This window comes from Trachurus trachurus (assembly GCF_905171665.1).
Source record: "Trachurus trachurus genome assembly, chromosome: 24".
NCBI lineage: Eukaryota > Metazoa > Chordata > Actinopteri > Carangiformes > Carangidae > Trachurus > Trachurus trachurus.
The window spans coordinates 23,935,603-23,959,462 of NC_139910.1; the positions used below are offsets into that span (position 1 = coordinate 23,935,603).

Below are 23,860 nucleotides of genomic sequence, written 5' to 3' on the forward strand. Positions count from 1 at the left end.
TTTCCTGTTTTTTTTTTTTTTTTTATCTTATACCCATGTTTGACTGTTACTATCAGGTGTGCACAGTGGTTGTTGATGCATGCACTTATTGTAATAGTAAAATGCGAGCAGATGAACAAACAAACACACTCCTGCACGGGACATCGTCGCATCTCGCGCCCCCCCCTCCACCCCCTGTTTGCTCATTCTCAGTCCTGAAGCAGCTGTGCAGGGCTGCCACATACAGCAGATGATGGTAACCTGAGTGACTTTAAGTGGACTGTATATTTGAAAAGGTCGCATAAGGTACACTGTGTCCATGCGTGAGAGAGAGAGATATTTCTTGTTGCATTCTCCTGCAGCTGTATTCATCTGTTCTCTTGTGCACTGTCCTGTTTAGGTATGTTTTTTCCAAAGAGCATGTCTTTGTCTGTGCTCATACATTATGTGGCTGCATTCTTGTGCTTCTATGTTGCACTACATACTTGTTATTGAGTGTATGCGTGTGCAGTCTATAGTGTCTTTGCATTTTGTGTGCCTGTCTGACTTTTTCTCTTCCCTCCTGGCCTCATTCCAGAGCACAACAGCATGTGAATGGCGACAGAAAGCGGCAGAGTTGTGACAGAGGAGCAGGAGGAGCTCCCAGCCTCCGGAGCTGTCAATCACGCGCAACACGCACACACCCGGAGTCAGAGCCACATCCAGTTTCAGCCTCTGACCTACACCACCCAGTGGCAGGCTCCTCGTGCCGTTGCTCACACAAGGAGTCACAGCCACACTCACTTCCACACTCTGGCGCACACACAGCCTCAGAAGTACGGCTGCCGCCTCACACACAGCCTCTCAGCCATGACCAAGGGAGAGAAGGGAGTGCAGAGCTCCGTGAAGCTCATCAAGCCCACTGAACCGCTGTTCCCCAAAACCCCTCAGCAGGTAAGATCACCTGTTTGTTGTGCTTTTTGTGTGTTTTCCCTTTACAGGTTGTCATCACATGTAGTGGCATGTTTAACTCACTGATGTGACCCTTCTGTTAAGACACCCAACTGAGCTGATGTTTTCAATTTCATCTGGTGTGTTTGTTTGCAGCTTAGTTTGGCTGTGAGTGACTTTGCATGATTGGATGGAGATGGGGGAAAGATGGAAAGTGTGATCTGTTTAGTCGCTTATCTGTTTGTGATTAATCAGCTGCATTGTTTTCCTGTGAACTGTAATCCCCCAGATTGTGGAGTCAAAGCCTGGAAGTTGATTGTTTTCATGTGAGAGTTATTCCCATTGATGGGGTGACTATCTTGATGATTGCTTTCTTTTAGTCTGATGGGAGCGATATCAGTGGACTTTGGTGGTGAGGACAGTTGAAATTGCAGCCATAACAGGAAGTAAACAGTGGACAGATAGTAGAAAGGAATGGTTTACTCAGATTTTGTGACTCTAACTTCCCTGTAATTTTTGGTTTTGTATTGTGCTATTTATCTTAAGTGTGGGAAAGCAACATGATGATGCCATTGGTATGTGATAAGAATGTTTGTGAAGACTGATGCTGCACAAGCAGAGAAACATGTCTCAACATGATACCATATCATGCAGACATTGTTTCAGATATTGTTGTCATTAAGTGCCACGGCGGTTAGTCACCCACTTTCAGTGGCTCAGGGTACCAAGAACCAGCATTGCATCAACAATCTAACCAGTTCTTCAACTGTCTCCTCTCTGCCAAACCTCCATCTAATATGCAATGTTTTTTTTGTTTGTCTGTTTATTTTACCTTGACTATATGTGCATTTGTAATTGTGAACATGGCTTTACTGAAGACGACAGAATTTGACCAATGGGGACATTGGAAAACCAATTTACATGCTACTGTACTGTCCATGAGCTAAACAAGCTTAACTTGAATAAGTGCCTTTTGCCACTTGAGTTGTTGTAGCTGTGTTAGGTTCACTGACCTTGAAAAAAACAGGCTTAGATGAGATATAAGTTTGCTTTATCACTGGTAATTTGTCTTGACAGTTTTTTCAAGGGGGAAAAAAAGTATTCAAATTTGGTGGCAAAAAACTCAGTGTGTAACCGTACCTACAAAATAATAATGAAATGCACATAAACAACACATTATCATTTTCAATTGTTTGACATGTGACTGTTATTCTTTAAATTACATTACCTCTTTGTCTGTCAGATGCTTATCTGAACATACTCCACTTCAGAACGTACATGACAGTAGTGGATGGAAACACAAATTAATTTACCACTGCTACTCCTTTTCTTAGAAATCAATTTTGCATGGGAATGTGTTCTCTGTGAAAAGCAGTTCGTTTTCACTCATTAGCAGATTGTTTCCCTTGATAGCGGAGGAAACAATTGTGACTCAATATGCATCACAGACACACAGCAAGTTTCTGTTGTTTATTCTGTCTTCATACAAGGAACCCAATGGAGTTCTTCTATCCCCTGAACAATGCATGCTGGGAATATGCTAATCACATTTCACTGAAAAATGAACAAACAGTTTAGTAAACACAAGAAACTTAAAAACTTAAAACAAAATGAATACAGTATATTTACATCTGGTGCTAAGAGATGCTGAATTCCCTCATGGTGCTTGGAGGACAGTGCATTGTCCCCTGAAAGACTTGTATATGCATGGTACATGACCAATAAGGATGCCTGAGCGGGACATCAAAGCTTTTCTCCTTGTGGGAATGTGACAAAGTGATAAATCTGTCAACAGTAAACCGTCACAGCATATTACAAAGACGCTTCCGATCAATCACACAGGTATGCTGTGCAACTGTAATGATAACCATGCAGATGGAGCAATTTACAATAGAACAGAGTTTATAAATCAAAATTAAATAAACAGGTGCTGCCATCACTGCCATTATCAACCTTTCCTATACTCATAATCCGTAATCTGTTGACCACTGAATCCATATTATGACCTTGATGCCCAGAACCATCAGAAAAATCCTTTGCGGAATCAACATTTAAACTGCTTTATGGATCCATTTTACCAGCTTAACTTTAACATGCAAATACTAAGTGCGCTCATTTTATTTGGAGCGTATAGCTAAGCTGCTTCAGGAGCCCCCCCCCCCCCCCCTGACCCTCCTCTTTTCTTTGCAATTATCCTCAAAACTGATTTAAATTACTTGCAGTGCAGTTCAGGCATTGGAAATTGTTTCCCCACTCAACAGTTAAGGATTCATTAACTTTGGAGATTAGTCTTATCTGTCCTTGTCCCTTTGCTTATTGACAGTCTGAACTTTGCAGATGCGCCCTTTACTCCGAGCCATGTGTTTCCTATATGACGTCGAGATGTGTGCATGAGGTTTTGCTTGTGCATCCAGACAACAGTAGACGGGACATCCTGTTTATCCTCTTTGATGATAAGAACTCAGTAATGAAAGATGGAGAGTAAGAGTTTGGAGGGAAAGAATAAGTGTTTAGAGTAAAAGAGAGAGAGAGAGAGAGAGAGAGAGAGAGAGAGAGAGAGAGAGAGAGTGGAGCTTGGGTGCACAGAGTATTTTTGCACATCATCAGTTAAGCAGCATTCTCCAGACACCAAAGACTTTGATTTTTTTCTCTCCAATTAGGGGTAATTGCAGTGAGAGTGGAAGAAGAGAGAGTTTTGAAGTTGGGACCGCTGCGCAGCCTTTACTTACCTCTGACCCGCTTGTCTTGGGATTGAATAATTACACACCTCCCTCCTGGTAATTGTCGTTCTCGAACCCCTCCATGTTTTGATGGGGGCGAAAAAAGGAGGAAGAGAAAACGTGAGCCGGATAATAACAGTGTGTCGGTCGCGGCTGTGGTTACTTTGGTGATTTCCTTCTTTCATAACGCTGTGAGGGGAGCAGCTGCGGGCCAAGCCATGGGCCACTGGATGTGGGGCGACACTGTTTCCTATGTGTGTGTGTGTCTGACACCAAAGGTTGTACAGACAAAGTTGGGGGGGGGGGCAAAAAGGCTGATATGTCTCAGAGACGGCCATAAATATTGGGTTCTCTAGACTCTGGTGTCTTGTCTTATTCATGTGTGAAGATGAAAGCTTGCCCTCCTCAGTTCACACACACGCGCATACACACAAAACACCCACAAACACACTCATCAAGTCACGTGCCTGATGGTTTTAGCAGGGCATGGCGAGGGGAAACGGAGCTGTGGACGACTTGGTGGGTTTCTCAGGCTCCTCCATGTGCCTCAGTGTCTGCACAGATAGACCACAAGGCAAACAGCCAACAGGGGTTCTCCTTCTGATTCTCTGTTGTACACACACAGTTACGTCTTGTATTGGAAGACAGGATATCTAAGACTATTAGGGAGTGGTATTAAAGAGAAAACAGATCATCTTGTACATACATGGTCATCACAGGCGTGTGATATCCTTTACATGCCTCTGTATCACTTTGCTGATGCGACACCGGGGAAGAATGTTATTTTTAGAGCACCTGAAATAGAATTGTAATAGAAAAGGATTGTGAATGAATGACTACAGGATTCAGTATTTGTGAGTCATGAGTCTGTTCTCATGGCCTAAGTTATAATGAAATGACACGCCTCAATTGTGTGTGTCGTGTCTGGGAAGAGGTTTTCGCTGTAAGCGTGAGCAAGAATTTGCTCAGTGTTTGCCGAAATTGTGAAATTATTCAACGTTTTCATGGAACGAGGCTAGAATTAAAAGAAATGAAAGTTTGTTTTGCCGGTTGGATTTTAGGGATGGATTTCAGTTTAAAATACCACATTTAAGCTGAGTTTGATGCTGTGATATCCTATTCATTGTTATGTAATAGAAACTTTAAGAGTTCATCATGTCGAGGCTGAATCATCCTCCCTCTTGTTGGTTGACAAAATGAGAATGAGAATTCTTCTATTTATATTCCTGACTTCCTTTTCCTAGAATGAGTCTGATGAAAAAGTCACATCACATATTAATCATGATCTAAACTTATTCTGATTACATTATGAATATATTCTTATCATAAATATTACATCTATTGGCCTTTCTCTTGAATACAAGGTTGCATCATGGATATGTCTGCATGCATTACAGTTTTGTATGTAATAACCTAATAGTTACATTGTACTTGTAGATTGTTCGACTGTGTGTTTATGTCCGCATTTTTTTTTATAGTGGATGGCATCTTTTGTTCCCCTCACTTCCTGTTCCCACCTGAACTGAGAGTCTTCATAAGAACGCTTGCAGTGCAGAAAAGTTAATTTGCTCATTAGCAGCCTGACCTGCAAAGACACCCATTATCTTATTAACTCCCCCCCTCCCTTCCTTGTCACTTTGTCTTTTCACAGACCGACTTGAGCCACCAGTTGACGTTATGCAGCAAGCTGTGTTTTGCCATCGGCGGCGCGCCCAAGGAGGTGGCTGCCAGCGCCACGGCGTTCTTCCTGCAGATCTACCTGCTCGATGTCGCTCAGGTAAATGTGTTATTAACATGCAGGGCCAACAAGAACAAGAACAGAGTGTCTCCGTGGATCCAGTGTGTGAATAAATGGGGCACAAATGTTTAACTCCAATCTGTCCCTGTTGTGCAGATCACAGCCTTCCAGGCCTCCATGGTGCTGTTCATTGGTAAAGCCTGGGGTGCAGTGACCGACCCTGTCGTTGGGTTCTTCATTACAAAGAGCAGATGGACCAAGATTGGCAGACTCATGCCATGGTAAGCTCACCTCACCGCCCATACAGGAAACTCCTGTGTATCTCTATTTCTAACGCTTTCTTGTTGTTCCTGTATTTTTTCAGTTAAGTGTTGTCGGCTTCAGCTGTCCTGACAAAATCAGAGAAAAACTAATAAGATGAATGGACTATTGCTGCTTATTGACACAAAATTAAACTTCTACAAACTTAATGCTGTTTATAAGACAAAAAAAATATGACTTTGACATTTTCAAGCAGTTCTAACAGCCACAAGACAGGTGACATGTTGGGCTCAGCTCTGCTCCTCAGCTTATAAGTTATGTAAGCGCCCGCTGCTTGTTTATTTATTTCATTATTTAAGTTAATAACCTTGGGCAAAGTGTTCCTCCTCTCCTTAGTGAACACATGGCACGGGGCTTCTGTTTACATGCGGATAAACCTGCATAAAGGACTGTAATTTGTCGACAGATTATGAAACATGTTTTGGCTCGCTCCCACTCTCTCAGACTTAATTATGGTCGCTACATGATGCTAATGTTTGTGCGGAATCTCAACAAAAACAAACCATGTGCTCCAGTTTCGAGCGGTTTTGAAATAAATTCGCTTCTCACCTGAGGATTGGGTTTTGCATAAACAGCCATTGTGCGTTAATTACATTGTTCCCGGCACTCCCTTCTCGTGAGCTATACATACTGTGCTCTGCAAAGGGCGTGGGGCGCTCCTCGCCTTTTGATGCCAGGCCACAGTTTCATGGCCAAAGAATTGTTGAGGCATTCTTTCATAAATCTTCTGCTACTGTGCACAATTGACATGTCACACAGCAGCTTCCTGCTCCGTCACATTTTATTACCTTTATGAAACACCTCATCTCACTTTTGGGCATCGTCCAGCTTCCTTCTTCTTTTGTTTGAAAGATGTTCCCAGTATCTCACAGTCTTTATAAGCAAGCGCAGTTTACACTGTGATTATAGTTGTGGATTATACGAAGCTGTTGCCACCATTTTCATAATCACCATTTTCAAAGATGATTTTATAACCGGCTGTGTATGTGTGCGCGTGTGTGTGTGTGTGTGCAGGATATGTCTTTTGAACACACTAGCGTGACATTTAGTGTAATTACACTGCCAGTATCTAATGCCTACTGCATTATAAACCATAGATTACACACAAGCTGACAGTGCTGGAGGGGGACCAAGTCCACTGTGGCCAGCCAGCCGGGCTCAGTAGCAGACAGATGCTGATGGCTGTTAAATCAGCTTTGATTACCCCGGGGAAGCTGTAGGTGTGTGTGTTTGTGTATGTGGGTATTTTAAATGTGTGTTCATCAGTGTTTGTGTTAAGAGTGCACACCACTCCCTTAGTTTTTACCCCTCTGGAAAGTCCCCTCTGCCCTGTCCTGCAGGAACTGCTCCTTCCCTTCTGACTGTCACATTAAGACATAAAGCGATTTTTATCTCTGCTAGTTCTTTAGGATGGAGTCATTCGGCCCAACAGGCCCCCTTGGGTGTTGCAGTGTTTATTATTGTGTGATTGTAGTGATGTACCATCCCAGCGGCGGGCAGAACTGTGAGAGAGTTGTTATTGAAAGACAAACATAATGGTACATCAGTGGTGAATAAAGGCCTGTTTTACTTTAAAAAATTACCAATGATTACTCACTTACATGTATAATCTTGTATTTAAAAACCAACTTGAGTAAAAAAAAAAAAGAGGAAAAGGAAAGATGGAGAACAGAAAGAAAGAAGGAAAGAGGTTTTCTGCAATATATACAGTATATATATCTATATATATATAGATATATATATAGATTTTTTTTTTTTAAATCTAATTGGCTGTTTGGTTGTTAAACAGTTATTTAAATGATAACCATCTGAGAGGTTTGGTGGCCCTGCCAACAACACATAGACATCTGACACCTATAAACAGTGGTGCAACTCAGACAAAACAGGTGGAGAACCACAGTTTTAAAATGAGTTTATCCATTGTTTTTGACATGTCAGCTCCTAAAAGGGGAGTAAGACTGCTTCTGTGAGAAAAAAAAGTATATACTGTATATATGTATAAAGTCTTTTGTGGCTTTGTTGCATTGTTTTGACTAGGAAGAAAAATGTGTAGAATATATAAGGCAGTAAAAGGAAATGCCTCTGAGTTGCAATGAAGTAGAAGTATAATGGAAATACTCAAGTATCTTTGTTACTTAGCAGCACGGAGGAAAATTACCACTATTAAGCTTTTCTAAATCCCCTCTGTCCCACTGCACATCATCTAATTAACATGCTGTAAGTGTCCTCAGCAAGTCAGTGAGGAGAGAACGATAAGTGCCGGTCTCCTATCAAGGAGCTCTGGCTTAATTAAGACTGTGCCAAGCATTGTTACAGGTGTGGCTGCGCATTCATGCGTCTCTCTGATGTGTGAGAAAGTATGCGAGTGTTTTTTTGCGAATGTGCCTTTGTTGCCTCTCCCCGAACACAGTCATCTTGCAGGAACATTCTAACTGTCCCATTCACCCCGGCCCCGGGGCCCTTTCATTGCTCCCATGACCAAGCGGTCAATACTGCAGCACCAGCGTTGTCAGCCGCCTTTGTTTAAGCAAACAATCAGGAGGAGAGTGAGGTGGGCTGGCTGGACGATGCTAGAAATGACCGTAACTGGCCTCTCTCTACCTCTTTCTCCCACTTTCTCTCTTCATCATTCACAGTGCAGAGCAGGTCAGAGGTCAGCGTAAACCGCAGGGTTTGTCACAGTCACCCAAATTCCATCTGTGGCTTTATTTTTCACCTGTAGATGTCCCGGTGTTACAGCTGCTCAGTGCTCCAGGCTCTGGGCCATCCGACAAACAAACTCCTTTTGCTTTTTAAAGGAAAGGAAAAGGAAGTAGAGGGTGGATGATTTATCTGTGTTTGCAGATGTGTCATATCGTAGATCATCCACAATCTGCCCTTTTTTTTTCTTCCCTCTGAAACACACAGCTGTTCACTTTGACCATAATGACACATACCAGTTGTTTACTTATGAATTATACATAGCCCACACACTGTATCGCTCCAAGTTCTGAGAAAAACACAACGCAGCAGAACTGCTTCATGCTGCATTTGCTTGAGTGTATACTGCATATTTATATAAATATATATATACAGTATGTGTGTGTGTGTGTGTGCGTGCGTGCGTGCGTGTGTTTGAATGATATGTGTGGGTTTGGTATAGTGTGGTATTTCCCTGCTGGCCTGTCCTGCCCAGGACAGATTCCTATCATACTTACAACAACATAATCATTGAGCAGTCAGCTTAGTCTCACTGTAATCTGCCTGAAATATGGCCTGATTTTTAACACTGCTCTGAGCATTACGTAACACAACCGCTGTCATCACTGTGCCGACAGCTCAAAATGATCATGGTGACTGCTTTTAGAGTGTAGAACCGTGAATGTAATTCAGATATACATACAAAACTGTGAGAGCCTTTTTATTCCTAACACATCCTTATGTTCTGCAGGATGGTGGGATGCACTCCGTTCCTGGTGGTCTCCTACTTCTTCCTCTGGTTCGTGCCTCCTTTCATGGGCGGCAGGTTCGTCTGGTACCTGGGTTTCTACTGCCTCTACCAAACCCTCATCACTGTAAGTCTGCATGCTCCCTCACACTGACCTGTCTTTATTTTTTTTTTTTGATGTGTAAGAAATCCAGACTGATGTGTGATGCTCCAGACATCTGAGCGGGAACTCACATGAAGTAAAAGAGAGACATCAAAAGCTCCAATTGATGAGGCTCATCGTTTAGAGATGACACATTACATAACATATAGATAAAATGCAGCAAATGCTCTGAATAATCAAAGTTTGAAGTGAAGATGATTGCAGTCATCTCATGCCAGCTTCTGACAGCTCCTGGTGGGATTTACGCTTTGATTTGCGAGACGAGCGGCAGATTAGAGCCCGGAGCTCTTAGATACCTCGCCTCAGAGGGGAAGTGTAGTTATTTAGGTTTCCTTTTGTTATTATGCTCCAGTCCATTCATCTCTCTCCCCCTCTCTCCGCTCCACTCTGCTCTGCTCTGGGGTAACCCATATAACATGTGCTACAGAGCGTGTAGACCGCTGCAGCCGCACTGTGGCGAGCTGTAATGGCATGTCATTCTAACTACTTGATAAGTATATGGTCAATCCTGCCAGGAACCTCTTGCTGGGTAAATGCTGGTTACCACTTTTAGCCTCCCTTCATTGTCTCTGGGTATGTGTTTGTGTGAAGTTTGCTGGCACAGGCCGGCTGTTATTATTCAGAGGGTCGCAGTCTGTAAACAGAGGTCAGAGCGTAGCAAATCATCTGTTTATGCCGTCGACTAATAATGGGTTTCAATCAAATGAATCCGTTCTCACTTCCATCTGTGCTGACCAGTAATGCACACTCAATTCTATAAATGTTTGCATCCACTCAAGGCCCCATAAATGACATGCTGTATAGAAGCAGCGGCCCCTCAAAAAAAAGAAAAAAAAAAAAAAAGAAACCCTTTCTCGGCCGCGTTTATTTTCATCGTGGCTGTGTATGCTCGTTTGGCCACAGTGCTGACTGAGCCCTTGTGTAAATTACAAAGTGAAGCAGGACTCGGTTTGCTCGCCTATTCTCTGAGAGAGGTGGTGAGGAAGGAGAAAACAGGTCTGAGGTTCGCCAACATGGAAACTGCAGAGATTGCTTTTGATATATATACGGCCTACTGTAAATCTCGCACGGGAAACGCGCAGATAAAAGAGATCTAAAGATATCCGGGGTATTCCCATCTGATTGTGAGTCAAACGTTGAATGCTAACAAGGCTGTACTATTCAGACACAGTGGTGCTATGGGCTAAATGCTAACACCTTAAAGGGGAACTATGCAAGTCTGGTCGCCTTTTCCTCTGTTTTGCTAACCCTCCTCCCGGCCATGTGCATTTGTTTTCAACAATGTCGGCGAGAAAGCAATCCATGGAGCTGTGGATATAATTAATTATCTATACGTTTTATTATGTATTTGTGTAGTCTTATCTGTCATAAAGAAGAGATTACAGGTTACAGGGCACGTTTGTGGTCTTGCAAGGTTTGTTTTTGGCCAAGAGGTAGAAGGCAAAGAGCCTCCATTCTTCCATTCTTAGCATGGGTAAGGTAAATAATCTTGCATAGTTCCCCTTTAAGGTTCTCAGTCATCCAGGTCATCGTAGTCTTTAAGTGCTGAAGTTGAATGCAACTGGACTCCTTTTGAATCAAAAGAAGTCCAGTTGCCTTCAACTTAGACACAAATGCAATTGCCTTTAATGTGAACATGCCTAAATTTAGTTGTAAGCATCATTACACTAACAATTTATCACTATTTAATCATGACCAAGTTAGTGGAAAAGTCAAAGTTTTATGGCAGTTCGTTCATGAACATTTCCCTGGAAAGTCTAGCTCATGGTGGTGCCAAAGAAGGATGAAGTGAACCCCTAACATCATTAGGATCCATCCTCTGGGGACCATGAGTGTTTGCAGCAGTTCCATGGTAGTCTGAGATAATTCATCCTTAATGGAGGACAGGTTACTTCCTCCCGGACGCACATACAGTATCTGCAGCCCAGATGCAGAACTAACAGACTGAAAGATTCATTTTAAATGACCTGTTGTGATTTGATGGCTTTGTTTTGTCATACATGTTTGTCTCTATGGTTTTACTACTGGCTGTGAAACTAATTGCCCCTAGGGGATAATAAAGGTGCTTGAACTTGAAATTGACTGACCAACTTCAGCTCAACCACCACTTACCACCACTTATGTCTGTTTTAACTTAACCATAATTCTGTCTTTCTCCTCCTTTCAGTGCTTCCATGTGCCTTACTCTGCTCTCACCATGTTCCTTAGTACCGAGCAGAAGGAGAGAGACTCTGCCACTGCCTACCGTAAGTCTTTTTAATTATGCCTCATGTCTCCTGATGCTAGATTTACCTTTGCCATTTTAAATTCTGCACCTATCCTTTGCGATTTACTTTTGAAGTAGTGAAGCTGATAATTGAATTCTCAATCATGTGATGGCAGGAATGACAATGGAGGTGCTGGGGACACTTGTGGGAGCTGCCATCCAGGGCCAGATTGTGGCCAGCGCTCACACTCTGAAGCACTGCCCGACTCACAACATCTCTGCCGGTTACCTTGGCAACAGCAGCGGGGCAGAGATCGTGAAGAGCCTGGTGCGCTCTCAGGACTACCTGTCACACAGCGTAAGTGTCACAGTGCCAAGCCAGGAGCCCAGGTGTGCTCGAAGTAGGCCACGGAGTTGGTTTGAAAATAACTCGGTCTGTCACCGGCGCTCTCGCCCAACTTAGAGCTGCGGTGTGTACTCAGGGAGGGTTTACTTTTGCTAAATATCCGAATGAAAAGGAGGATTGTTTCGAAAGCGAGTCCTCGTTACACAACGTCTACAGGCTCTGACATCCAAAATGGTTTCATGTTTTAACCCGTGCAACCCACGGGATTGAAAGGAGACGCCACTGTTTGATATCTGAACCCGGCATCCTGAGTTAGCTCCCCACTCGTGACCACAAAGGGGGGTTCCTCCCTCCCATCAGGCTCCAAAATGTGGCCCCTTTGCATTAAGGGGTCTCCGGTCTGTAAGTCATTAGACCTATTTATATCTCGCTCAGAACAGTTGAAGGCACCACAGTTTCATTATGATGGAGATATTAGCTCTTTTCTGCAGCGACAACAAGGTTAGGACACATTCACATGCACACAGTCCACATCTCAGTTTGCAGAGCTGTGAATAACCACGACCACTGCTGTGAATCTCTCATGTGACTGTTTGTGAAGATGAAACGAGCCAGAGTCCAAACTGTCCCATACAGGATTTTGGTTGCGCCGCAGCTATTTGGGCCTCAAATGTCTTCTTTTTCCAATGGATTATGGGTGAACCCTATCGGGGCGACCCACTCACCGAGCCAAACCCTCTGCAGCCACCCGCTAAATTCCTCCGCGGTCGCTGGTGAGGGTGGCACACCGTCTTGAGTCTGCCCTCGGAAACAGGGAGTGTTTGATGTGCATAAATAATAATGAACCGCCGCGCCGAGCCGCATGGAAAAATAGCAAACAAACAGAGGCTGTTTAAGGCAGCGCAGTTCCTGTCGGGGTAATTCGGCATTAAATGGTTAAGGCTGTATTTTGGGGCTACAGATCTGTTCGAGGTTTCTTCCTGTTTCTAATTGTATTTACACAGTGTATGTGATGTGTAAGGAAGTCTGCGCTGTAAACCGATGTGGAATAACAACACAGACAGCCAGATCTAATAAATCATACACGGATGAATGCTAAAAACAGGTCGAAACTTAGGAAACAAAATGAACTCACAAACCAAAGCCAAATAAAAACTGACACCAACTGCAGCAGTTTGTTTCCAGTACTGATGTATAGCAAGTTAAAAAATGAGGGCCTTGAATTTTTAAGGCATTTGAGAACATAATGAATTAAAGATTGAGGAAAGGCTCAGAATAGATTGTGCCGCCTGGGTAAGAAGAGATGGATTGATGTGGGCTACATGTTTGTTCTTTCTCTTTGCAGAAGGAGGTGTACATGATCGCCGCCGGTGTTATTGGAGGAGTGTTTCTCATCTGCACCTTGGTGATGTTCCTGGGAGTCAAAGAGAGAGAGGGTGAGATTTGTGTATGTGTGTGTATGTTTGCACTAAAAGAGAGAGTATTAATCATCTATAACTGATTATTGACTGATGTATCAGTGTTTTATTAAGCACACAATGCAAAACATGAACTGGTGCCAGCTTCAGCAATGCTGTTGCCACTGTTTCCTATTTAAACGAGCCATCTGAAGCTATATTCTCATACATGTGTCATAGGATTTTTTTAATTTATTTTTTTACTATAGACGGGAACACATTGTGGATTTTGAACAGGTTTAGTTCAGGAAAATCAGCAGCTCGGGGACATGCTTGGGCCAGTGGTCTTTGAGGCATAATATTTAACTGCAAAGGACAAAGACCAGCCAAAAATTCATAATTTCAAATAGTATATAGTATATACAGTGGTGGCCAAAATTAATAGAACAGCTGACAGATCTGAAACTACCTGACCTTTGTTTTGCCTCCAAAACATGATTTAATTTCATAATGTCCATGGAATATGCAGATGGTTGCTCTGAGCAAAATCAGATGACGTGACTCCTACTGTTTTTATCCACTTTTAACTTTAATATTTTGTACAGTATGTCCAACTTTTGCAGCAATTACAGTAGCGCATCTTACTGGCATAGTGTCGATATTTCCTGAGAACTTCAACATATGCCTTCTACTACTCAAGCCAAAGGTTTTCCTTTGAATGTATAATAGATCTGTCCAGGTTATTTAACAACTCGCCCCAAATTTGCTTGATGGGGTCGAGGTCCAGTCTATAATTTGGCTTCTTCAGTGAAGGAACATGATTGTGTGACATTGACAGTGATATAGTCCTAGCTTGGTTTTTGTAATGAAAATAACCTAAATCTTCTTATGCAGGCTCTATACTATATGTTCAAGCTAAACAAGTGTCTTGACATTGGTAACACGATATAACACAGAGTTATTTTTTCACTCCTCTCCATAATGTTGATCCTTGAATGTCATTCCAAATAGTCTGTGGAAATCTGCCATTCTCTGTAAATGACAGCTCTCAGTGGGACAGAGAGCATCCACTGCAATGCAGGGGCAGTTCCAGGATTACCAGTGAGCAGCTCCACTGCCTTTCTCTTTCTGCGTGTTATTCGATACGCAGCACGCTCATACTCTTATTCCACATATAACCAATACAGATCCCTACGCCCCGAGGACCGAGAAGCAGATCCCCTTCTATAGGGGCTTCCTCCTGGTGATGAGACACGGGCCGTACCTCACTCTAACCGCCGCATTCCTCTTCATCACTGTCGCCATTCAGGTAAATGCAAAATTTATTTAGGCAGCACTTCTGAGACATGACACTCCATGTTTCAGTAAATGGAGCCAGTCCTGGATCCTGACAGTGCGGGAGAACTGCTGGAGCTCAATGCTGATTTGATCAATATAGAAGAGCACTTACTGAAAGCTCCTGGTTTTAATGGCTGGGGACTCTTGAGAGTTATACCAGCCCCCCGCCACCCCATCCCATGCTCTATCTGCGTGTGTCTGTCACTAGTAGACAGATGTTACAAATTACAAGTTTGACACCTCAGGTTTAAACTGCTAGAAAAAAAAAATAACGCAGACTTTCCAACTTTTGCATTGGATCTATTTCTGTATATTTTTTGCCCCTCTCATCTCAGAGGAGGTGTCAGTTGTCATCCGTGCGAGCTCCGGAGTGGGAATAAATCACTGCAAAACACCGTCAGCAGCTTCTCCAGTCACTTCATTTGGCACTCACTCACACAGCACAGAGAGCTGAGTGCCCAGCGACAGCGCTGAGTAGACAAGGCAGGACTGAATATCTCAATGTTTGATCTGATTCTTGCAGCTGGTTCAGAGCAACTTCGTCCTCTTCTGCACCTACGCCGCCGACCTGAGGGATCACTTCCAGAACATTGTGCTGACAATCCTGGTGAGTGAAGCTTTTAGCACTGATTCACCTCACAAGCACCCAGACGTTTATAACACAGATATACTGGTATGACTACATAAACTGACTGAACAGCATAAAATTCATAGAATCATCAATCATTTCATTTTTTCAACATGTTTTTGTAACCCTTTATTTAGACTCACAATGATGCTCATTGTTATCATTAGGTCAACTTTGACTCATGTTCCCCACTGCTATTCTTTTATTATTTCAGACTAGACTGAATCATACCCCCAAAACCCAAAACCCCAAAAGCCCAAAAACCATATTTAGGTTTTTTAATCTTCTTGTGCCTGTTTACCCAGGTTTCTGCTGTGATAAGCATCCCAGTGTGGCAATGGTTTCTGCAGAGGTTTGGGAAAAAGACGGCAGCTTTTTGTGGTATCACTGTGAGTACACTGTTTTTATTTTGGTAGAGTAGCTTTTAAAACTGCTACGCTTTGATGTTTGTGCCATCTTGTGGATGAACTTGGAAGCATATTTCACTTATAAACTTGTCATAAACTTGACAAGACTCTTGACAGAAGACATTTTTTTCTTTTTGCATGAGATCCCATTAAGAATACTGAGCCAATAATGCATTTTTAACTTCTGCCCATCCAGTGGATCATGCCCTTCACCTTGATGCTGGTGTTCATCCCTAATGTGGTGGTGGCCTACGTTGTGGCTGTTTCCTCTGGACTCAGTGTGGCTGCTTCGCTGCTGTTGCCATGGTAAGAATCCACACTTCAGAGCAAATTGCATCAAACTGCACTCAAGTGGATCAACATTCAGCCAAAGACACATACAGTATAACAATCAATGAAATATAAATGATAAAATATTACACAACATCTCTGCTGGTAATAACAATAAAGTTCTAAAAGAGAGAAGATTTGCATAAACCATGAATAAAAAGTAAAAAGGAAAGAATAAATAACCAGGAATAAAAAGTAGGATTTTAAAAGGGAAGAAATCCAGACAATTACCATAGAATAAAAGGACAAGCCTAAAATGTATGAATAAATAGACAAATAGAAACTATTAAAAGTCTCTTATGAATATTTCTTTTTGTGTCGGTTCAAATATTCTAATTAAGTTTGGGACCACACACAGCATCTGTTACGAGACCAGAGGAACAAACAGTTTTCTTTTACCCTGGATGCTCACGTCCTCTAACTTTGCAGACTGGGCAAAAAGAAGACTAGATTGACCACTGCTACTTAAATGTACGTTAGAGTCTGTCTGGACGTTTAGGGCGTCTCCCCGCCATCTGCCCATCTGCCCTGCGTAAGTTGCGAGGAACCCCCCTCAGTGACTACAAAGGAGCAAAAGAAAAAACAGCGTCGAAGTGAAAAACATTAGATCCGTTTATACCATCCCTATCTTTAGATTATTCAAAATCCACAAAGCCTCTGACAGTGTTTGTGCAAACGCAGTTCTTCTATATGTTTGTCTGTGCTGCGGCTCTGCTGCTCTGCTCGTGTTCCTCTCCTTTGATTTGATGCCAAGTGTCATTATTCAAACCACAATAGTGCACCAACATGCTCTTAGTGGTGACTTGGTGCCCAGACGGCTCCGTCCACTCAGCCAGGTCACGTCACGGTCATGGAAGTGATGTCATTTTTAAGAATTACAGACAACCTATATACAGTATGTACTGTAAATCTTCTATACCATTAGATTACACAATGCTAAAGGTAGAAGAGTCCTCTTCTCTGCATCTGTTTCCTAATCGTTTCTATGGCAGACTCTGCTCCTCACTCATCTCTTACCCCCCTCCCTGAAACCCCAAATTACAGGGACCTCCCATAGGAGCATATTTATTTTGGAAGGGGACGATTGTTTATCCAGTGTGCGCATCGAGCCCACAGTGGTATCGCCCGCTGCTCATCATCTAATCGTGTTATTAGCTCTGTAATTTTACCCCACCAGTTTATCAGAGCGCTATAAGTAGACCTCACATCATCAGCCGCTCGCATCTTGACCGGTTGTGTAAGATGATTAAAGTAAGAGCATGAGGGAGGTCTTAGGCACACATCAGCTTAAAATTTTTACCATGTTCTGGAGAGTGATGCTGAGTATTTAAGACAACGGACACATGCTCACAAAATCCTGCGCAAATAAAACAAAACAAACAGCTCGGATTCATTCGCTCCTGCATGTGTGTGTGTGTGTTTAATCCAGGTCTATGCTGCCAGATGTGGTGGATGACTTCAGACTGGCCAACCCCTACTCCAAAGGCCACGAAGCCATCTTCTACTCGTTCTACGTCTTCTTCACCAAGTTTGCAGCCGGCATCTCCCTGGGAGTGTCCACCCTCTGTCTGGAGTAAGTCTGCATTGCTATCACACATGCACCATTAACCTACACACTGCATCATGCTCTCTATAGGCACTTAAGTGTGGCATGATACCTTGAGAAAATGCATTAAACTCAGTCCTGATGCATAATTCATCATGTGAAGGGTGTCGAATTTGCTCATTTGCAGCGTTGCAGCGTCAGGGTGGATGTCGATTTCCTGTAAACTGTGTTTAAATGGGATTTCTCCATGTTGTGTGTGTGTGTGTGTATGTGTAGGTTTGCGGGGTACGACACCGGCGCCTGCAAGCAGCCTGCTCCTGTAGTGTACACCCTGAAGCTGCTGATTGGTGCTGCTCCGGTGGCCTTCATTGTTACAGGCTTAATGATCCTACTCCTCTATCCCATAAGTGAAGACGTACGGCTCAGGAATAAAGTCTGCCTGGAGGAGCTACGGTGAGTGGAGATCATGGGTTTTCACCAGAGAAAAAAAAACAAAAGAACAATTTGACCTTTCAAGTAACACATTAAGTGCAGTCAGCAGGAATAAAAGCCAGCCTGTAAACAGTCTTTGATGTCTTCAGGAGGGTGCAGTGAAGCATCTATCTATCTATCTATCTATCTATCTATCTATCTATCTATCTATCTATCTATCTATCTATCTATCTATCTATCTATCTATCTACCTATCTATCTATCTATCTACCTATCTATCTATCTATCTATCTATCTATCTATCTATCTATCTATCTATCTATCTATCTATCTATCTATCTATCTATCTATCTATCTATCTATCTATCTATCTATCTATCTATCTATCTTTCTTTTCTGGGATAAAATGCTTTAGGTAAAGTACAAATACCCTGAATGTATTTTCTACCAGTGCTATTGATCTAACACACTGATGTTTGTGTCTCCCACAGGAAACAAAGCATCAGCTCCAGGACTATGGAAGATTTGAATAACGTGTGACTTGGATCTTGAATGAAGTGAATCTTCAAAAGCCACGTATTCCAGCAGCACAGCTGGAAGTTTGTTCATTAGTGTATATTACACTGATAAATAGCTGAACTGTTTTAATGTAAACATTATTTGTTTCATTTTCACATGTACTGTATAGTCATCTTGGATATATATAAGATTATCTAATTTATATAAATGAATGTATATTATTATTATTTGCTGTGTTTAGCTCTACAACACTGTTATTTATTTATGATATATAATTACAAAGGATTGATGATATGGAATGAATAAATGTTGTAGAGGTGGGTTGGTAGACAATAAATGAGTGTGTTGTGTTTCTTTGCCAATTAGATGGTGGCAAGAATAAAATGTGTAACACACAAAGGACCACACATTAGATATGCATATTTAATATTGAAAGATACACTTTTCTCTGCAGATCATATCATCTCACATGACAGCAATGTGCAGCCATGAAGGGAAGGTTCATTGTGCCCTCTAGTGGCCAGTCCAATTACTGAGCTGTCTCAAATTATTTTAAAAAGGCCCTCAACTGTTTTTATGAATTTATATTACATCCATAACTCCTAAATGAGGGTCAGTGAATTAATTGCAACATGAGTGGGGCTTTCTTCAGTTAACAAACCATTTACACCTTACATTAGCCTATGTCTGTTCTTGTTTCGGAATACATGGGCAGTCAGATTACAATAAAAAAAACATATTTTGAACATCAAAAAAAACAACAACTTAAAGCTGTGGAGTGTGATTCAAGCGCAGTAGTCCTGCTTCAGTGAGGGTCTGATGAGACTGCATTTTGTCAAAATGAAGAAGAGAGGTAAAAGTAAAAGTGTGGCTTCTTTAGGGGAAGCTTTCATCTCAAAGCAGCAACTTGTAAACATCACTTCTGAAAAGGCAGCCCTTTTCAACTCACTACTGTTTTCACAAAAATAAAATTTCATATGTAACTCTGGGTAATGTAAGAGCCAAAGGGAGTGCATTGTCAATGATATTTAAATATTGGAGATTTTACAAGTCCAAACTGAGGTGAGTGTTCAGGAGGCACTATATTGAGGCCTCCGTGGCTGTGCTGGTTGGTGCGGGACTAGATGGGCAAGAGGTATCTGGACTCCCAGGGGCCCGCAGGTGGGTTTTCCGCTTCCCGTTCCGCACAGTGAGCTCTTCTTTGGCTTTGAACGTCAGAGGCACAAAGCCGTCTGCATCCGCCACAAGCACGACCCACAGCGGACCTGGGGAAATAACCAGAAGAATATTAACTTGGAATGAACCACTGCACGGTATGGTCAGTGATAGCAGTAACTTTCTGCAATGAGTCACTTGGGGACAGTCGGCCAGCAACAAAACACTATGCACATTAAGCTGCTTTTGTTTAAAACCTTGTAATCTGACCTAGGCTTTTAATCACTTCCAATTATAGTTTACGCATGTTAACAGAGGAACAATACGAGAACGTATTGTCCAAGATTGTGCAAGGAAATGAAATTCTGTATCAATTACGATGCAGATCTGAGTGGGTAATTTAAACGTTAAAAAAAAAAATCTATAAAGACTAGATAGTCTTTTTGATGACTTCCAGGTGACCTCCTGGGGGGAAGCCCATCATAAGCTTGCTGAAAATACTCACAGTGGGAGACCTGCAAAGAGTTTCCTCAAAGTGGTTTTAGTTCATTAACCTTGCACCCTCTCTGTCACAACACGGCTAATCTTACATGCAATGCAATATATAGGATTTGGAGGAGGCGGCTTAGATACTGCCCCCAAAGTAAAGACAAAGCTATTCTACAGTTTAAGAGACATAGGGCGCCTAATTTACAGCAATGAATCTGAAATATCAAAATAACAGAGGCTCAATTTCACAGGCTGCACGTACCATACATCATCTCCACTATAGTTAGGTTGAAGAGGTCTTGGAGGGCTCGTAGACAAAGCTTCCCATCACACAGCAGCACTGGCCTCCGCTCATCAATAAACACATTTTCTGATAACTGCTTCTGCAGGTGCATGACGAAGGACAGAAAAAACAAAAGAGAAACAGTCACCATGGGATATGAATCAAAGGAAGTGAGCAGGGTGCTATGGCAGCGAGTAAATCAAGGCCTTAATCTGATGCCTGCAATTTAAACACCTTCAGATTTGTGTGTTCATAGCGTATTAATTGCTTCAAGGTATTTTACTTGTCTTATCCTTACAGGGGAAAATTGCAGGTGATTAGGTTGTTTAAGCTCCTCATGAAAACAAAAGCTGCTCATGACAGAGATTGTAGCAAGAAAGGGAAATCTCCTTCTCACTAACTTCCTACACAGTTGGACACAAACAGCGTAGCGATGCTTAATCTATAATAGGTGATAAAACAGAGAGAATGCAGAGAGCGTACCTGGCATGTGACATTGACATAAGGGGGCTCGGAGGCATTGGGGTAGACGGTCAGGGCCTTCTTGCCATTCTGGGTGTAATCTCTGATCTCTGTCAGGCACTGCTGTACATCTGCAAAGCGAGTAAAAAGCCTCTCCATGTTGTGGACCAGCTGCTCCAGCCCGCGCTCCTTAGCAGTGGCCGACGTCTTCTCGGGCATGGGCAGCGTTGGGTCCGTGTGAAACTTGTCCCCCGGTTGGTCGAAGCGAGGGGAGCTTGCGCGGCTGGAGTCCCTGCTGGCCTGGCCGGTCACCACCAGGCTACTCATGCGGCTGACGTGGTCCATGTCGAAGTTCTCTACCGTGATGGAGGAGGCACTGGAGGTGGCTCTGTCTGACGCTCGGTCGGAGAAGTCCACGGAGCTGGTGGCAGGGCTGGGCTCGCCGCTCCTCACCTCCTCCACCAGCTTCCGCCTGTTCCCTGGTGAACGAATCACTCCCCCTCCAGGCAACACCAAGTCCTTTATCCCTTGGCGCTCCCTGTCATCCTTGGACAGGTGCTCAGAGTGCCTCCTAATCCCTGCGCAGAAGTTAGAAATGGACTCATGGTTGTGAGCGGAGGGGGGTGGCGTGATTGGAGTGTCTCCATTGTACATCAACTCTTTGGCTATTAGATGGAGAATATATTTATCCGTGTTAGCAGATGGGAGGAACGCTGGATCGTTGGACTTCTGCCTGCCCACCATCAGCAGCAACATCTTGTCGTTGAGGAAGCAGACTCCCTTAGGCCTCTCGTTGGCCTGCAGGGAGATCTGCTGAATGTTCGGCATTGCGGAGGGCGTGATGCAATACACCAGCACCATGTTGCAGGTGTTGGAGGCCACCGCAACTGTTGACCCACGTGGGTCGAAAGCGACGATGTCCGGTACCAGTATCCCCGGGATGCTGACTTTGCGAGTGGTGGTGACTTTGCGCTCATATGTGACCAAGATTAGGTGCGAGGAGTCCTGTCCAGAGCCGGTCAAAGTGTCTCTGCGACGTAGGTGGAGGAGGGGGCTAGGGTCGGAGCGACGGTGCCTCGCCAGGAGGTGGGTGAGATCCAGAGGGCCTGAGCTGGGGAGGAAGGACCTCTCCGATTCAAAGGATCTTCTCCTCGAGTCCACGACATTGTCGTCATCTGACATGACCACATGTGAGCCTTGGCCTTGCACGGATGCCGTTTCTGACGACACATCGAAAGCCATGCCAGCATTTAACCCACAGATTTTGTCCAGAGGCAGCTCGGTCGCCACAGCTACTTGCGCCTCCCCAGTGGCCTCGATGGCACATATGTAACCCCCCACATCAAAGATGGGGCAGAAGGAGCAGGCCACTAGACTCTTCTGGATGTCATTCCAGATGTAAGAGTGTAGGGCGCTGCCTATAGCCACCACCAGGCGCGTACCATCCTTAGTCCAGCAGGCACAGTGGATGAGTCCACTACCTTTGATGTCTGCTTTGATTCTCCTGTTGTCCACCCTGACGGAAAACAGTACAGACGTGTCCCTCTTTGTCAGCACAGCCAGAATGTCCAGTTTTGGATGCCACACGCAGCCTTGAGAGAGCAAGGGGAAAGGCTCGCTCATCTCGCAAGTCTGGGTGCACAGCAGCTTGTTCTGCTCAAGAGCACTGAGCTGCAGTTGCCACACAGTAATGTGCTTCTTGTGCTGAACGGCCAGCAGAGCAGGAGAATCGTGGCAGCACAGAGGGCCCCAGAAGAGCCCGAAGACATGCTCAAACTGCCCAATAACATTGGTGTCTCCAAACTTCACCTCACCATTGATGAAATACAGAGATGTCAGGCAGACCTGCTTGCCGTCCGTCCATGCTACCCCGTGCACAGGGTGGATAGCTTGGTGCAGAGTGTTGAGACCTGTCCTAAGCAGCTTTGCCTTACCAAGATCCATCCTGGTAGGTATCAACGGGCTTGTTTGAAGAGAAAAAAAGAACAAAAATATGTCTCAGACAGTTGACATCGATGACAGAGACCTGAATGGGTCCTGCACAGGAGTAGCTATTGCTACCTATGCAGATTAAGAATAGCAAAAGCCTCTCTCGTGTCTCCTTCCAAGTACATGCCTTAATCCCCTCTGCCTGAGCTGGGGCAGTTGTGACGAACATTTATAGCTGCTTATGCCCGAATGACCTTAACCAACACACAGGTCCTGTTAGGGCCTCGGGGCTTTAACAATATTATGTGTTGAGTAGGAGTGTCTGCTCGCAGCATCCACCCACTCAGACCTGTGAAAGTGACACTAGGTCATCACCTCATCAAAATGAGCGTTTGTCTCCTAATCAAATGTGAGATGACGACGGAATTAGACAAAGAAATACATTTAAAATTAGACGTGCAAATTCAGGGTGAAAAATAATCTTAATACGGGAGAATATAGTTGAATATATCAATCAAAATATATCAACTGTATTGAGGTCATAGAAATAACAGAAGACAATCTTACTAAGGCGAAGTTACAGCGTGTGTTGTTAATATGAAGTTAATGTAAACACGACTGCCAGACATTAGTTTCCTAATGTATTCACATTGGAGAGAACAGGTTCACATGCATGCAGTTATCCCTCAGAGTACGGATTAACTAACTGTGGACGTCGAGGTTCAAACAAATAAACAAACAAACAAACAAACATACCTTTGGAAGTATCAAAAACTTCATGGAGACTCCATGTGAGACACTGAACGCGCGTTCCCGTTTATTTACTCAAGTTTTTACCAGTGATTTTACCGGTAAAATGTGTCCCCAACGTTCATTTTCACCGACCCGGAAGCAAAACTAACTGACTAATGCGGTGCATTGTGGGATATGTAGTTGAAATGTAAATGTAGTTTTTACTATTTTGTCCTCCCGAGGTCACCACGTATTCTTTTATATGTTTTGCACCATTCTCATTTCATTTGTATTTTGTCTACAACAACCCCCGGAGTTGTATATTTGCATTCTCTTTTTTTACTTTTTTTTTTCTTTGTTTGTCTTATAGCACATTACTAATG

General features: G+C 43.4%; 2 protein-coding genes across 2 annotated transcripts; one reads left to right on the forward strand and one right to left on the reverse strand.

Annotated features, from left to right (window-relative positions):
• Positions 1-573: 573 nt before the first annotated feature.
• mfsd2b (MFSD2 lysolipid transporter B, sphingolipid) lies at positions 574-18,448 on the forward strand (the record flags this gene model as incomplete). Its single annotated transcript, XM_084000606.1, has 14 exons — positions 574-912; positions 5,281-5,406; positions 5,524-5,648; positions 9,119-9,242; positions 11,446-11,524; positions 11,661-11,842; positions 13,176-13,266; positions 14,415-14,536; positions 15,089-15,172; positions 15,499-15,582; positions 15,797-15,906; positions 17,360-17,503; positions 17,753-17,929; positions 18,400-18,448. The coding sequence occupies 14 exons, from the start codon at positions 574-576 to the stop codon at positions 18,446-18,448; spliced, it is 1,836 nt and encodes a 611-aa protein (XP_083856732.1).
• Positions 18,449-19,321: 873 nt separating this feature from the next.
• wdcp (WD repeat and coiled coil containing) lies at positions 19,322-23,625 on the reverse strand. Its single transcript, XM_084000645.1, has 4 exons — positions 23,502-23,625; positions 20,838-22,779; positions 20,334-20,454; positions 19,322-19,692 (listed from the first exon to the last, which is right to left on the reverse strand). Exons 2-4 carry the CDS (start codon positions 22,758-22,760, stop codon positions 19,508-19,510), a joined length of 2,229 nt encoding a protein of 742 aa, XP_083856771.1. The 5' UTR covers positions 22,761-22,779; positions 23,502-23,625; the 3' UTR covers positions 19,322-19,507.
• Positions 23,626-23,860: the final 235 nt, after the last annotated feature.

What these genes read in the sequence shown, in the direction of transcription:
- wdcp (XM_084000645.1), bottom strand. Translation starts at nt 22,760, where the DNA reads ATGGATCTTGGTAAGGCAAAGCTGCTTAGGACAGGTCTCAACACTCTG. An exon ending in ATGTCAATGTCACATGCCAG is followed by an intron (nt 20,455 to 20,837) that starts GTACGCTCTCTG and finishes ATGCACCTGCAG; the next exon opens with AAGCAGTTATCAGAAAATGT. An exon ending in TATAGTGGAGATGATGTATG is followed by an intron (nt 19,693 to 20,333) that starts GTACGTGCAGCC and finishes TTATTTCCCCAG; the next exon opens with GTCCGCTGTGGGTCGTGCTT.